Source organism: Microtus ochrogaster, chromosome 6, assembly GCF_000317375.1.
Source record: "Microtus ochrogaster isolate Prairie Vole_2 chromosome 6, MicOch1.0, whole genome shotgun sequence".
NCBI classification, from domain to species: domain Eukaryota; kingdom Metazoa; phylum Chordata; class Mammalia; order Rodentia; family Cricetidae; genus Microtus; species Microtus ochrogaster.
The window spans coordinates 3,350,976-3,363,787 of record NC_022013.1 but is presented as its reverse complement, the minus strand read 5'-3'; the positions used below and the strand labels follow the sequence as shown (position 1 = coordinate 3,363,787).

The 12,812-nt window shown below is 46.8% G+C and overlaps 1 protein-coding gene across 2 annotated transcripts in view; it reads left to right on the top strand.

Moving 5' to 3' along the window:
- Positions 1 to 12,812, top strand: part of Mgat5 (alpha-1,6-mannosylglycoprotein 6-beta-N-acetylglucosaminyltransferase) — a 295,861-nt gene that overhangs the window by 98,684 nt on the left and 184,365 nt on the right. The window contains exon 2 of one of the 2 annotated variants that reach the window (XM_026779700.1): positions 3,937 to 4,321. In XM_026779700.1, coding sequence (XP_026635501.1) covers positions 4,081 to 4,321 — 241 coding nt within the window. In that variant the 5' untranslated portion in view covers positions 3,937 to 4,080. Of the gene's footprint in view, positions 1 to 3,933; positions 4,322 to 12,812 lie in introns of both variants that reach the window. The other variant, XM_013346690.2, reaches the window with a different exon arrangement.

Genomic DNA, 12,812 nt, shown 5'->3' with positions numbered 1-12,812 from the left:
GAAAGGAGGGAGGGAGGAGGGAGAGAAGAACAGAAGGAAAGGAGGGAGGGAGGAGGGAAGGAAAGGAGGGAGGGAGGAGGGAGAGAAGAACAGAAAGAAAGGAGGGAGGGAGGAAGGAAGGGAGTGGTACTAGCCTTTAGGGTGACCGTGTTGCTCTCCTTTCCTTGTGTATGTGGGGAGGGTGCATATTTATGTGTGTTTTGGTGCACACGTACATGCATGTAGAGACCTGAAGTCAGCCTCTGGTATTGTTTCTCTGGAGCCGAGCAAGCATCATGTTTTTAGACACAGGGTCTCTCACTTGCCAGGTAGGCTGGGTCTCAGGGGTCTGACAGTTTCATTGGCACTGGGATTGGAAGCTCACCACCATGTCCAGCTTTTTATGTGGCTTTGGTGCATAGAACTCAGGTTTGCAGGTGGCTGGGCAAGCACTTTTCTTACTGAGCTATCTCCCTAGGCCTGCCTGAGTGATTAATATTGTAAACAGACTTGCTGCAAACTTTCTTAGCTCGAATGCCTGCTTTCTGATCGCTGTTGGTCTGAGTGCTCTGCATTGTGTGTGTGTTACTGCTGATCATCAAGTCCTCTCATGGGACCAGGATTCAGTAAGGATGTTATCCTAAAGCCTGTCATTATCCTCCTGTCCCTCCGAGACATGCGGGGATCTTCTTATCTTCCCGGAGACAGACCCCTGAAGTCATAACAGCTTTCTTCCTAATGGGAATCATGGAGGTGAATGCTAAGGTGGTTCTCTGTGTGCTGATAGCTTTTTTTGTTTCACATTCTGCTTCCTATGAGAGAAAAGGCCATTCCTGGAAATATGGTTGCTTTTGATTGGAGCCCGCGATGGCTCTGAACCCCCTTCAGAGGAGTTCAGAGGTACACCAAATGTGTACTCTCTGAGTGTCTTGTTCTGTCCCTGTTGCTGTGATACAATCCAGTGAGCAAAACTTGCCTCCAAGTCCATCATGGTGGGGATGTCAAGGTGGCGGAAGCCTAAGCAACCGGTCACATCCCATCCACAACCAGGAACACAGAGCAGTGAATCCTGGGCTCACCCTCTCCACTGATACAGTTCAAGATGCCAGCCCAGGGAGTGCTTTCACCCACAGTTAAGATGAGCCTTGCCACACTCATCAGTGTAATCTAGATAATCCCTCACAGGCTTGGCCAGAGGCCCATCTCCCAGGTGAATCTAGAAGCCAGCCTCTCACTGAGCTGGAATAATTTGGCTGGCTTAGCCCTCATTTTACGCCTAGAATGTACCATCTGGGTAGTTTGGACCTTTCCAAAGCAAAGCCTCCTACCGAAGGCCTGGTCTTTGCTCTAGTTTTTTGCTCAGGCCCGTCCTGTGATTTAACCCGTCATCCTTCATCAACCTCATCAGTAAGGTTAACTGAGGAAGAGGATGGGACTTCCTGTCTGAAGGTTAATCTTGTCAGCAGTTAAGATCAGTCTCTAAAATGGTCACAGAAAACACCCAGAAGGTCCCCTTTTGGCTATGGCACCCTGCTAACACAGCCAGGGAAAGTCCCCTCAGATCTGAGGTGATAATGGGTGGATTATCTAGAAGGAAGTGCTGCTTCATGTACTGGGAGAGGGGGGGGATGATGTTCAAAGTGTTTTAGCCCTCTGAGGGTGGGTGCTCCTTCTTGCTTACATTCAGTCCCCAGGCCTGGGGGCAGCAGGTACTCAGTCTATAGAGGGCGATGCCATTCCATTGGCCACCATTGTGCCCCCAAGACAAGGACATATAGCCATCAGATACTTTATTGTCCCCCTGTGGTCATTGTCTGTCTGTTTTGTTTTTGTTGTTTTTTTGTTTTCTGAGACAGAGTTTCTCTGTGTAACAGTCCTGGCTGTCCAGGAACTTTGTAGACCAAGCTGGCCTTGAACTCAGAGATCCTCCTGCCTCTGCCTCCCAAGTACTGGGACTAAAGGCATGTTCCACCACCATTCAGTCCTGTTTGTCTTTCTTAATTTCTTCCTCCCTTCCTTCCTCCTTCCTATTTATCTGATTTTTCATGTGTCATATGCATATAGGGTGTATACGTTCATATATGTATGGGCATACATGTATGCAGTGTGCATGTGAAGACCCAGGGTTGATGTCACTCTCCTTGATTTATTGTGGCAGAGTTTTCAGTTGAACTTAGAGCTTGCCAATTTATTTAGTCTTAGCTAACCAGATTCCTTTGTGGCTGTCTCCCAAGTGCCAGGGCTTACAGGTGGGTGCCACACCTACCCAGCTTTGCATGTCTGCTCCTTGTACTTGCAAAGAGTATATGGTCTTTACCCACTGAGGCCTCTACTTGTTTTGTTTGTTTGTTTTGTTTGTGTGTTTTTTTTTTTTTTTTTGAGGAAGGATCTCATGTAGTCTAGGCAAGCCTGGAACCCTTTATGTAGCCAACCATAACCTTGAATTTCTGATCCTCCCACCTCTACTTAACCGGGGATTGAAGCTGTGACTTTACGTGTGTTAGGAAGCATTAAACCAACTGCACTGTGTCCCCAGGCCTGACCATTGTCTTCCTCTGAGCAGGTGCATGCAGGTAGTGCTTGACTTGTGATCCTTTGACCTAAATATTGGAACGTCAGAGTGGCATGAGAAACCATGTACTCATACTGTTTTCGGTTTTCAGTGTTGCGTTCAATAGATTACATGAGATACACACTTCGTTGCAAAGTAGGTTTTATGTTAGTTGGGTGACTGTGATCAACGGTAGGCCAAAACAAACGTTCTGAATATGATTTAAAAAGGCTAAACTGAAACTACGTTGCTTGGTCGGTTTTAAATGTATTAAACATGATTTCTACTTAGGGATATTTTCAGTCTATGAGGGATTTATCATCCCAGTGGAAGTAGGAGAGTCTGGATCTTTGTCCCAAGAGTTCTTTAAACAGGACACGGGGGCCCCCTGTGTCAGTTTTCTATCACTGTGACAAAATGTTTAGCGCCATGACTCTAAAGAACACATACCTGGGCATACCCATCAACCCGCCTGCAACCTCTCCTCAGCCCTCCTTGCTGAGAAATCCCAATAGAGATCACAGGCTCTGTCTGTGCTGTTATCAGATGGGAGAGGAACACCTTCACATCAAAACTCTGCCTTTGAATTTTCGTTTTGCCTCAGGACGGCAGTGAAAGTGAGAACCGCAGAGAAGCTGCCAGCCAGCCGGGTGCCTTGGGTTTCCTGTGCAGCAGGCATGCGATCCTGTGAGGTTCAGTTTTTGCTCCAGATAGCTGGTGCGAGAGGTTGGGGTGAAGCTCAACGATAGAACGAATGCTTAGCGTGTGCACTCTGGCTCTGATCTCTGGCACCTCCAACATAAAGCTGGAACGAAATGACCCGAGCTGTGTCTCTGGCGTCTTCCCCTCCTCAAAGTCATTTACGCTGCCACGCTGATCGTGAAATCCAGCCGTGCTTGAACACAGGACCCTCTCCCCTTTCCTCCTTAGCGCTCTCTGAAGACGCTTCCACTTTCTTACCCAGTTCTCAAGCTGTATGCACAGACTTGGCTCCAAGCTCGTCATGACTTTCTACGTTCAAGTTACACATACACAAAGTACAAAGTGGCCCCGGGACTGTGCCCCCCCCCACCTTGGGCTGGCTGACATTTGGTGGCATATCCTTCCATCTCCTCTGTACCTTGCAAAACACACTTCCTGTTTTGAACGAGGTCTAGAAGGGGGACAGCCCTTCCACACCTGTGTCCACGCACTCAGGCGCACACTTCCTCCAGTGTATTTGTACAACTTTATAGTGCTTTGCCATATATCTCTTCTGGGCTCATGGCTCCCAGATTTTAGCCTAAAGCACACGGAGCCAGACGTGAGTGGGTATTTCGTGGAAAGCTACCTCAGTGCAGATGCTGTTCCTGATCGTTGTGTTTGGCTACGACCACATTGCTAACTGTGCTCCTCCTTCACAGCAGAATGGAAGCCAGGGAAGGAAATCAGCTGACTCAGGAGCCGGAGTGAGAGCGGCCGTGGAGCACCCTCCGCCCCAGCCTGCACCATGAACTTGCCTTCACCTTCTGCGCCTTGAGAGCCACGGGAGGCTACCTTGCTAGAGAGAGATGGCTTTCTTTACTCCCTGGAAGTTGTCCTCTCAGAAGCTGGGCTTTTTCCTGGTGACTTTTGGCTTTATATGGGGGATGATGCTTCTGCACTTCACCATCCAGCAGCGAACTCAGCCTGAGAGCAGCTCCATGCTGCGGGAGCAGATCCTGGATCTCAGCAAAAGGTACATTAAAGCGCTGGCCGAAGAAAATAGGAACGTGGTGGATGGCCCATATGCCGGTGTCATGACAGCTTATGGTGAGTGTGGAGACACGGGGATGGCTTGCTCTGTTGGGCATGCCTCGACTTTGGAGGGACATGTGGTCTTGTTACGGTTTGAGGATTCTCTGTTCTCATGGGCAGTGATCATATTTGGTTTTGCATGTGTATCCTTTTCATCTCTGTATTTATATATGCGAGTGTGGATATGCACGCCAGAGGATAATCTCAGGTGTGAGTCCTTATATTTTACCTTGTCTGCACCAAAATCTCTTCTTGGCAGCCAAGCTAGCTGCCTCCTGACCCTCGGCGAGATTTTCTTGTCTCTGCCTCCCGTCTCTGTATAGACACACTGGGATTATACATGCATGCTACTGTATCTAGCTGTATGTGGATTCGGGGGATCTGAACTCAGGTCTTCATGCTTGTCCAGCAAGCCCTTCTACTGACAGAACCACCTTCCCAGCCCACTGCTGCGCTTTTAGAAAGGTAACACAGCGCTCTTTGGGGGACTCTAAGCTCCCGTAACCCAGACCCCCCCGTCCCCAGGCATGCCAGTCAGCACACTTGAGCTCTCTGCATTGTGTCCGTAGTCAGTCCCCAGTCCGTCAGCATATTTCTAGACTGCTCAGAGGAGTGTGTTCAGGGAATGCAGACAAACATTTTCATTATCTGTCCTTAAACAGAATGTAATTAGATGCGGGGGAGGGGGGGGTGGGGACCCCGGGTGAGGGGGCTGATGTTTTGGATAACATCAAGGTCAGCGTGGAGCTAATAAACTGCCCTGTAGCTTTAATGTTTGGTTTTCCAGGCTTTATTGGTGTCTTTGATTTTGCCCATTCTGAAAGAAATCTTCTTGTCCTCATTGGTCCTTTTCAGGTGCCTCAAGTTCTTTTTAAAACGACACATGAGGGCTTTCCTAGCATACTTGGAGCCTCTGGGTTGGATCAGTGCATAGGGGCACATGCCTGAAGATCAGATGCACAGGGCCATCCTCAGCTATGGAGGGCCTTTATGGCTAGCCTGAGTTACATGAGACTACACACACACACACACACACACACACACACATATATATATAGACATATAAAAATAAAGTATGTATGTGAAATATATCTTATTTTTATGTTAGCAAAAGTTATGCTAAATTTAGAAAAATTGAAGGTATAAACAGAAAAACAAAAGAGGAGAATCACATAAAATTATGCTCTGCAATAAACCTAATCAGCGTTTGGTGTATATTCTGATAGATTTTCCGTCATCATCACCATGTGTGCATGCCCATCCATTCGTGTATCTGGGCACGCGCACCACTGCACGTAGTGGAGGTCAGAGGACAGCCTTTAGGCTGACGTTGGTTCTCTCCTTCGACCATGTGGGTCCTGAGGATGGAACTCAGGTCATCAGGCTTGCATGGTGAGTGCCGTTACTCTCTGAGCCATCTCATCTGACCCTGATGGTGCAAAAATGCGCATACAAACACTTAGGAAGTATATCCATGGCAAATGGACTTTGGGTTGTACTGTCTTGGGAAATTCGTCCTCCCCGGATGCCCTTTGGTCACTGAGGATCGAGAATGATTGGGGTTTCTAGAGGCTGAGTCCTTGTTAGTCATCAAATGGAAAACTGAACCATCCACCACAGACTTGAGTGGGCTCAGTGTTTGGGACTTTGGCTGTAGATGACAACTGTGGTGGTGCAGAAGAGCTGGTGTTTGCTTTGGGGCCCAGTCAAGGATATGACCTTGAGGAATAGCACCCTCGTGATGATTAGTAGCTGTGATTAGGCAGCTGGAATATAGGCTCAGTAAATCATAGGTACCCAATAGCTTGGTTCTGTGCTGTGTGTGTGTGTGTGTGTGTGTGTGTGTGTGTGTGTGTGTGTGAAGAGAGGATAGCCACAGCTGAGGAGCCCTCCTGTTCTTTCTCAATTCTTAGGGTCAGAATGGTCACACATCATATCTGCTTGTAATATATCTCTGCGAGCTTTGTCAGCAACAATCTTGGGGAGCAGGTAGCTCAGTTGGTAAAGTGCTTGCCATGCAACCACAAGGACCTGAACTTGATCCCCAGTACCCATGTAAAACGACCAGACATGAACGGCAGCATGCACCTACAATCTCAGCACCAGGGAGGCTTGTTAACCAGCCAGCCTATCAGGAGCTTCAGACTCACTAAGAGATCCTGTCTCAGTGGGGAGAGCGAACTAGGAAGGCATCCGGCATCGACCTCTTGCCTCTGTGTACATGCACACATTCACAAACACCACAGACAGACAGATAGACAGACACACACACATGAGAGAGAGAAAGAGAGAGAGAGAGAGAGAGAGAGAGAGAGAGAGAGAAGAAATATGAGGTGCCCAACCACACAAGTCATATGACTCATTGACATGACTCACGTCGTCCATCAGTTTCAGAGATCAGTTATTGACAGAGAGAAAAGAATAACATAGAACATTTGTGTTCCATAAGTATGATGTGGCCTGTGGTAGATGCTGTCTTAAAGGTTTTAATCCTGCATGTACTTTGTGTTCTTCAGGGGCTTCACCCCAGCCCCTGGCGTCCATCTACCCAAAGAGTCTGGAATGTTTAGGTGGAAGCTTCTACTCCAAGCCCCTTCCCCCATCTCTCTCCAAACCTATCTATCTCTCAGAAAGTACACCAAGTCCCCTCCCTGAGAAATGCTCAAGACCACTCCTACAGGGTACTTAAACTGCCCTCCAGAAAACAGGCTTGTGGTCTTCTTGCCCCAGCTCCTCTCTGGGGAGCTGGAAAATCATCCAGGAGCTTTGTAGCCATTAAACCTGGGCCTTTTCTAATTCGGTTTGATTTGGTCTGATTTGGATTATTGTGGCAGCGGAGAAGCTTATCGGGGTGCAGAAACCTTTCACTTTGTTATGCCCTTGTTGGGAAAGGGCAACGACTTAGCAGTGATTTCCTCTAATCACAGTGTATCAAACTTTTTCCCTGGGTGACACGAAAACATATGAGCTATATATTTATAGACTTGTGATCTTGCTAGTTGTTTCTATTATGTGTTGATAATAAAAGCTCAGAGTGCAGACTTCCTGCATATTTTAGAGAAAATATATCTGATCTTAGCTTTTTAGCACATATGCGTGTGTGTGTGTGTGTGTGTGTGTGTGTGTGTGTGTGTGTGTGTATAATAAAAAAGTAACCCAGGACTGGGGAGGGAGATAGTTTACAAGAGGACTGGGGGACCTGCATTCAATCACCAAAAACATGAAAAAAAATCAGGCATACTTGGTGTACTATTGTAGTCTCAGCACTGGGGAGGCAGAGAAAGCTATATCCCTGGACTCACTGGCCAGCTGAATTAGCCCACTTGGTGAGCCCCAGAGCAGCGGGAGACCCTATCTTAAACAAAGAACAAACAAGATGGATGGTGTTTTCAAAATAACAGTTCTACATTCTCTCTCTCTCTCTCTCTCTCTCTCTCTCTCTCTCTCTCTCTCTTTCTCTCTCTCTCTCTTTGAGTCTTCTGTTGGAATTTCAGCCATGTGTTTCATCGTAGGACGTTGCATATTAAAGCACCTATAAGAATTATTTATTCTAACCCTTTCCCGATGACCGTCAGTGAAGTAATCGTTCTTTCCTCCCATACCAGCAAATAGTGAATCTGGAGTCATCAGTGAGTCTAACATGCTTTCCTCCCACCAGGCTGACTTGCCAATCTAAGTGGTCAGTGGGACTGAGTTTCTGGAACTTACCAGAGTGTGTGTGTGCTTGAGCTATGTAGGACCCTCCTGTGGTGAGGTCCACTGAGACAGGGTTTCCTGGTCCTATTGATGTTTTAGGTTAGATAAGTCTGTATTCCAGGAAGATTTGCTTACGTAGGGTTTTAGTGTTCTTCTGTCAAAGTTACACAGCACTCTGCCCAAAAGCAATTTAGGGAGGGAAAGGATTTGTTTGGCTTACTCTTCCAGATCAGAGTCCATCATTGAGGGCAGTCGAGTCAGGAACCTGGATACAAGAACCATGGCGGAAGGCCACTTGCTGGTCACTCCCAGTCTCCGTCCCTGACTCACTCATATTCTCATGCTTACTTATATATATACTTATGTACTTACTTATATACTTACTTATATATAGCTTACTTATATCGCCTTTGACCTCCTGCTAGGGATAGTAACACCACAGTGGGCTGGGCCTTCCCATATCAATTAAAAAGTTCAACAGTCCCTCACAGACATGCCCAGAGAGAGAAGTTACTTGACTGAAACTCTTGCCAGGCCATTATAGGCTTTGTTAAGTGGACAGCTAAAATCACTAGCACACGTGGTAAGCTTTTAGCAGGAGATACCAGTAGCCCCTCCCTAGTTGTGACAATCAACAATATCTCCTGGTATGAGATAATAAAGGTGTTCTAACATAGATTACTGCTGTGTGGCTTTCATTTGATTTTGTTTTGGTGTCTGGAGTTTGGTAACCTCACTGTTTCCTTGATTTAGTATTTTGGATGCGAGTAACCAAGTGATGGTGATATTAGCTAGGGTGTGACCTAGTGCTAATCCTGGGAAGCTGGAGAGACATTCTGATAGCCCCACTTCTCCTTTAACCCCCCACCATTGGTAACATTGACAGATAGATGGCTCTGGAGGATCAGGAGTTCAAAGTCATCTTTGGCTACAGATGGAATTTTAGAGGCCAGTCTGAGCTACATGAAGTCCTGTTTCAGGCAGGTGCTGAGACTATGGGATGCTGTGTGGCTTAGCTGGGCTATGTGGGTCCTCTCTTGCTTGTCTGCCACAGACACAGCCCATGTCAGTGTACTGCCTAGACATTTGCCCTGGAAGAATGAATAATTGATCCTCTGTGTCCAGGAATGGGTTAGCTTAAAGGGATCCCATTAGTAGATTGAATAAACTTTTTATTTGAGAAGGAACTTAATAGGAGTGAGGGGAGAATGAGAGAGAGAGAGACAGAGACAGACAGAGAGAGACAGAGACAGAGAGAGAGACAGAGACAGACAGAGAGACAGAGACAGACAGAGAGAGACAGAGACAGAGAGAGAGAGAAAGACAGAGAGAGAATGTATGTGAACATTACCAAAATGCATTATGTACTTGTCTGAGCTTGTCAGAGGAGAGGAAAGAAAGCAACCTCTCCTCCCATTCCCACATTGGTAGAACCAGAGGATCTTGGTCTACTATAAACAGGTAGAGTTTTCGTAGTTGGTTTTAGATCGTTCCTGATTTGTTAGACTCCCTGGTTCCAGATCCCGAAACAGCAGAGCTGATCATAAGCTTTGCCCATGAGCCAGGTTCACACCACTGTTTAATGATGTACATAAAGTTGTGCTGGCAAACGGCCTCTCTCATTGTTTATAGCAGATTCACTTACTTAGAGCCATGGCGACAGCAACGTCCATTTCCCACAACTTCTGAAACATTCCAGTCCACCCTTCCCCGGTAACCATAGCCCATTCTCTGGTCATGGCCTTCAGGGATTCAGCCACTCAGGATTCCTTTGGTCTGAGGAAGTCAGCAACTTACAGCTTTTGACCGAATCCTCCTTGCTACTTAAGTTTGTTAAGAAAACAACTGAGACCACAAGCATATTAATTGCTGGGGGAGATGATAGAAACTCCATCCACGGTCGTATACATTCAGGCCTCAGCCTAGTTCATTGTTATTATAACATAAAGTATCTGTATGTGAAAGGAATGTCATTTCCACGTCAGCCACCTTTGCAGCACACATGAGCTGTCCTGGAATTCTTGATTCAGGCATGAGAGGCTTCAAGACCTCTTTGCAATGAAGTGTTCCCTTCAGGCCTCTTCTCCACAGTTTTTCCTGTCTTTCTAGCTTGCTTTTGTTCTTAAGAAATAAGAAACAGAAAACAGAATGAAAAGCGACCTCTGAACTCCTTTTGGGACTCGGTCATTCAGATGGGCTGCTGGAAGGTCCCCAGCAGCCTGTGCAGAACAGTGGGGGCATTCATCCATGGGGTGCAGAGGGTGTTGGCTCCTGCCTCCTCACCACACCTGCTTATCCCAGGCCAGCACATCATGGGCTGTGCCTGTCAGGGCATGGTAGATGCTGTCATTCACTCTAGTCAATGATGTTCTTGTTTCTGAGGTGACCCAATCTGTCTCTGACTGCTTGACCCAAATTCCCATCCCCGATGGTGCTCTCTTATCTAAGGCCAGGCCTGGGCCACTTCAGGCCTCTCATTCTGAAGATGCAGCGTAATGAGATCCGTAGTCCAGCTATGTCCCATGATTCTATCATCCCCTGCCACTGGAACGCTTAGCTCCAGGGAAGCTCCTAGTGTTGGGTCTGGGTGTCACACCGTGATGGGGGACAGACCAGCAAAGTCTGTTAAACCAGAAGTAAGCTTTATTCCAGAAAAAGAAAAAAAATCACCATGGGGCACACAAGCCTATCAGCTATAGCTCTGACTATAGCCAGAGATTGGGCTTCTGTAGCTGTGGCAATGGGGGCTGGTTTGGGGCTTCCTCCTACCTTCAAATCAAGCACTGGGTGGGGTCAAAGAGCTTTTACAGCCTTGAGGTCAGGTTTAAAGTCACAGCACATTTTAAGTTTTACAGCTTTTGGTTACAGGACATTAGGATGTTAACTTAGGGTGTTTGGGAAAGCCTGGGGCTGACCCAGCCCTTTGCACTGTCCCTGAAAGAATGCAAGGCAGAGAGTAGAGTCACAGTTAAAAATTAAGGGAACTCGAGCAGAGGGTCCCACAGAGGCAACAGTGAGAGGCTAACCTTTGTCTGCAGGACCTGCCTAGCAGGGAAGCTGGGAGGCAAAGACAATTGTTAAAAGTTTACCTCTGTCCACATGGCTGCCAGGATGTGTGACTTTAAGGCAGAAAGCGGTTGTTAAAGGTTAACAATGGCTGCCAGCTTTATTTATTTATTTTTTTCCAAAATTTGTTTGGGCTTACAAATTTACATTTCTATATTCATGAACTGTACCCTTTATTTCTGTATTTTATTCCTGGGCTAGGACTCTTTACTAGTTCAGGCTAACACAGCAGGGAGCCTCTCCTAGCTAACTCCCCACACCCACTTCCTGCTGCCTGGTTTATCTGTGGCCTATTTTGTCTTGGTCTCTGCCTGGCTTTTGGTTGCTGAGCTCTGAAGGCTCAGGTTGTCCACTTGACTGTCTCTCATCCTTAGAGACTGCCTGTGAGGGCCTGCCTTTGCTGGCTGGTGTGTTCTAAGCAACTATCTAGGCTTTGGGCATATGCTGGGGAAAGGGCTTTTCTGCTCTTGTGGGTGCCCCATCCTGGAGAACAGCAGGACAATGTCAGAGAGCAATCACTCTTCCTTGGAAAATAGCAAAGGAAAAATTAGATTAGAAAAAAAATCCTAGAGGGACTAGAGAAATGGCTAGGCAATTAAAAGTGCTTTCTGAGCCAGGCAGTGGTGGTGCCTGCCTTTAGAGGCAGGTGAATCCCTGAGTTTGAGACCAGCCTGGTCTACAGAGCGAGTTCCAGGTCAATCAGGGCTACACAGAGAGACCCTGTCTCAAGAAAAGCAAGGAAAAAAGAAATGCTTTCTGTTCTTTCATTCGGCATTCCCACTTGCTGGTGTGCAACCACCTGTGACTCCAGCTCCAGAAAATCCAGCGCCTTCTTCTGCCTCTGAAGGAGCCTATATTCATGTGCACACACCTACACACACATACACACACACACACACACACACACACACACACACACACACACACCCCACATTTAAATAAAAGTCCCTGAGGAACTTTTTTACCTTGAGTGGTGAGAGAAGGCACCTGAACTCAGAATATTAGGGATCACTTAGGTTGATATATTCAAACAAAATTTGGTTTTGTTAATTCTCCTGCCCTCTTTGTACCCCATGCTTCTGTTTCTCCTTGTTCCTTCCATCCCCCATTCCACCCCATGGCCTCCTTTCTGCCTTCATGTCCCTTGAGACTGTTGCCCTTCCCGCCCTCAGCACCTCCTTTTCCCCTCGTGATCCCCTTTCTAGTTTCATAGCCTACACCCATAAGACACATTTGCATATGTACATTAATATATCTATATGTAGATATATAGAGATGATACACACACATATATATAAAGGTAAACAGAAGCGTATATACATTAAAAGCTAAACTCTTGTATATGGGGAGGACATGTAGTATTTGTCTTTCTGAGTCTACATCACTTCACTTAATACAGTAATATCCAGACCACTCATATTCCCACAGTTTTCATTTTTCTTTATAGCTGAATAAAATCCCAACATGTATGTATGCCATATTTCCACTATCCATTCATGTGTCAATGGGCATCTAGGCCAATTCCTTGCTTGGCTGTTGAGAATACAGCAAATAAGTATCTCTGTAGTAGGCTAAAGTCCTGGGAGTTGGGCGTACCTGAATGACAATAGGAGGGGTGGGTCAAGAGGGGAGGTTGAGGCAGAGCTTGCCTAACAGGAGATAGGCCCACACTAGGGAGACGAGAGGGCCTGCCTGCCGTGAGGTGAAAGGCCCAATGGGAATGAATGGGGAGAGGGGTGCTGTG